Source organism: Plasmodium inui, assembly GCF_000524495.1.
Source record: "Plasmodium inui San Antonio 1 unplaced genomic scaffold supercont1.10, whole genome shotgun sequence".
NCBI classification, from domain to species: Eukaryota; Apicomplexa; class Aconoidasida; order Haemosporida; family Plasmodiidae; genus Plasmodium; species Plasmodium inui.
Genome location: NW_008481844.1, coordinates 135,469 through 138,714, shown reverse-complemented (window position 1 = coordinate 138,714; position 3,246 = coordinate 135,469). Strand labels below are relative to the sequence as shown.

The 3,246-nt window shown below is 47.1% G+C and overlaps 2 protein-coding genes across 2 annotated transcripts in view; both read right to left on the bottom strand.

Moving 5' to 3' along the window:
* Nucleotides 1-1,906, bottom strand: part of C922_02737 (hypothetical protein) — a gene marked incomplete at both ends in the record, with an annotated part of 3,037 nt that extends 1,131 nt beyond the window's left edge. Inside the window, one exon of the mRNA XM_008818336.1 lies at nt 3-1,906. Coding sequence (XP_008816558.1) covers nt 3-1,906 — 1,904 coding nt within the window. The remainder of the gene's footprint in view (nt 1-2) is intronic.
* A 597-nt stretch (nt 1,907-2,503) lies between these two features.
* C922_02736 (hypothetical protein) overlaps nt 2,504-3,246 on the bottom strand; it is a gene marked incomplete at both ends in the record, with an annotated part of 1,436 nt that continues 693 nt past the window's right edge. Inside the window, 2 exons of the mRNA XM_008818335.1 lie at nt 2,504-2,569; nt 2,689-3,200. Coding sequence (XP_008816557.1) covers nt 2,504-2,569; nt 2,689-3,200 — 578 coding nt within the window. The remainder of the gene's footprint in view (nt 2,570-2,688; nt 3,201-3,246) is intronic.

Below are 3,246 nucleotides of genomic sequence, written 5' to 3'. Positions count from 1 at the left end.
CTCCTCTCCTGATATGCGTGAATTTTTTCTTCATCAAGGAGAGGAAGTAATCCGCCCATTCCTCATCCAGGTGTATGTCGTTTTTGATGAGAACTTTCAGGAAGCGAAGCAGTTGTCTTATTTTTACGCTTTGGAAGTCTCTACGGGGGACGGTTTCGGGTGGGGCGTTCTCCTCCTTCCGAATCGTCTGGATCTTATCAAAGCAGCGCCTATCAGTTTTATTGCTCCACCGCTTATCAGTCCTCTTCCCCCTCCTTTTGCTACTCCCTTCCGAATGAGCACCCCTCCGAGGAGGCGGCCTGTACCGATTCACAATCGCCAACAGGAACTCATTCCTTGTGTAACCCAGCTTGTCATGGATATTTATGGCCAATCGGGTGAGTCTTCTCGAGCTGACTTGATCTAAATTGTCCACAACATATGCGGTGATCCCATCCAGGAGATTCTCATCGTAATGTTTGTTCCTCGCGCACAAGGATAAGACTCTGCAAACTTCCCCCACGGAGTACTCATTTGTCTTTCTTTGAATAGAAGCGCAGAGGTGTTGATTGATCCGGGTGATGGCTCTCGTCAGTTTGATTTTCCCAGCTTTGGGGTCTACCCCTGTGCCCCCTCTCCTTTTCGCGTCTCTTCTCGCTTTGGTTAAGTAATCCACCCAGGTTATGAGCTCATCTGGTGGGAGACACTCACACTTGGCATTTACGTAATCCGCCAATTGGTTCGTGAACGAGTTTGACGAATCACCCCCGTTTAGGTAGAGCCCCCCTCGACGTAATACCTTTACGTACTTCATGTCTGCATCGTTCAGCTGTCCCGATCTTCCTAAAACGAGATAAGCACACTGCTCTATCAGACCATTGCAAACATCCATTTCTGATTTGAACCTTCTTTTCATCCATTTAGCGTAGGTCTCCTGAAAATGGTGGCTTCTCCGACATACAGGAAATGATCTGAGCGCATTTTTCCCTCTCTTCCGTAACTTGACCGTATTGTGCAACCCTTTTGGTGAATGTCGCCACGTGGGGACAGACCTCCCGCTGAGTCGTTTCACCTGACCAGGTGACACACGTATAGAAGGCACTCTGTTTGGCATTAACTCAAAGCGGTCAAACTTGCCCCAATGGATGGACCCCTTTTGTATCGTAAAAATGGATCCTCCTTTTTGTGACTTCAGATTTTTCTCTATTTCTATCCTCAGATTGGCACACGATTCTAGCAACTTAAGACACGTCTCTTGCTTCGTGTCGGCCATGTTTCCCATACTGATTATGCACCTTAAAATTAGAATTAGAAAATTGAATCGGTGCCATTCAATGGAGATGTAAAAGTTGAAGAGGTGCACTAAGTCTACTATGTCTAGCGTATCGGTGGCCCGTTGGAGAAGCCCACTGGGGAGGTACTCCACGTGGTCATATCGGCTTATTCGATCATTCGGTTCATCCTTCTCGTAACGGTGAAGTGTCTCTTGTTCTCTTCCCTGTAACTCTTGCGAGAACACCCGCGCCAGATCCGCATAGACTCGGTCGTTGCGCCCGAGTAGGCGGCGCAGGTTGGAGAAGTTCTGTATGGTTCTCTTCAGGAGATGCACTTTTGGCAAACGCTCCGATATGCACTCCTTCGATATGCACTCTTTTGGGGGGTCTCTACGTGAAACGAGTGAACCAGGCGAATCGCGCCAACCGAGCGAATCATTACCAATTCCACGCGCAGTAACAGTGATTAGCTTTTGCCCTGGAGCGGGGCTTTTCACCCCTGCATCCAAACTGACCTCACAGAGCAGTTCCCCCAAAAGGGACTCCCTAACTGCCCGTTTGAAGCGAAGCAGCACGTACCTACCGCTGCGCTTCCCTTTCTCAAGTTTGCTTTTCCGTTCAATCCATTTGATTATTTCTCTTTGGTAATACATTGGTCCCTTCCTTTGGCGAAGTGAGTTTGACGTCGGTTGCTTCCCCGCTGAGGTGTAACAGTGCCTACAGGCGCCGCTCACCCCATGGGTGTGTGCAACTAACGGATCACGCCAACCATTGCAATCCTGTCACAAAAACGTAGGTAAACCTTTTTTAAATAAAAAGTGAAGGAGCATTATATTTCCATTCCTTCGAACTGAGCTCAGCGCAATGCACTTCGCAATGCAACTTGGCTCTTAAAAAAAATGCAAATTGTTCATATATAACTAATCAAAGGCGTCGTCACCGCCTAACCGCTGCGATTATCTGTCCCCGACGGATGAATCGTTCGTTTGTGGTGAGGCTAAAAGGTGGACTCGCCCTTTGTGCGTGATTTCTCCCGTGCGAGTAACAATGGGGGAAAAAAGAAAAAAGCAGCTCGAGGCGCATTCAGGGAGTTGCCTCTATACGTGTGGCCACGCTCGACGAGAATCACCTGTAGGGACCGTTCCCCCCGTCAATTAGGAATATACAAAAAAAAAAAAAGGGGAAAAAAAAAAAACATTACTTTAAAAACAAAATTGAACGAGATGCCCTACCAAAAGGGAAGGCATTATCTACAACATGGTGGGATTCTTCTTTATCAAGATGACGACTCCGGTAACTCTTCGCTCCTTTGTCCTCTGTGGATGGGAAGATGCGGCGGAAGGTGGTGTAAGGTGATACACCGCGTTACGTAGTGCAAAGCGGTGTGTGACGCAGGCTTCCCCTCACCCGGGAAGTATGCCAAAGCAAGACCTACCTCCTTGTACTTGTGCAAAACGGGGTCGTAAGGCTGCCTCGCAAAGGCTATCACAGCATCGTAGTCGTCCTGCAGAAACTCCTCCTTCACCGTGTACGTGTTCGATATCACGGTATCATTCATATGTAGCGTTTTGCTTCCAACTTCAACGTTGATAAGAGAAAAAACATCCACGGGCTTTGCCATTTTATCCTTCCTCGCCACCTGCTGTACCTTCCTTATAAAAGAGCAGTAAAAGTTAATAACATCCTGCAGGACGTACGATGCTCTGAGGATGTTTGTCCCAACGGCATAAATGGAGACAACTTGGTCCTCCTCGGATTGCCTGTATGGATTGTTTGCCTGCCTGTTGTCTCCATCTATGACCAGGTCGACTTGTCTGTTGCCACTATTAAGAAGCTTAATTATTCTGTCATAGTAAATTTTGATTGGCTTCCCTGACGTTATGTACACGTCCGTTTTTTTTTTTTGCAACACGGAGGTGTGTTCCTTTTGAATACTCTCCAGGGTGACTTTGGTTTTTTTTTTTTTTTTTTTTTTTTTTTTTTTTGTTGAGAC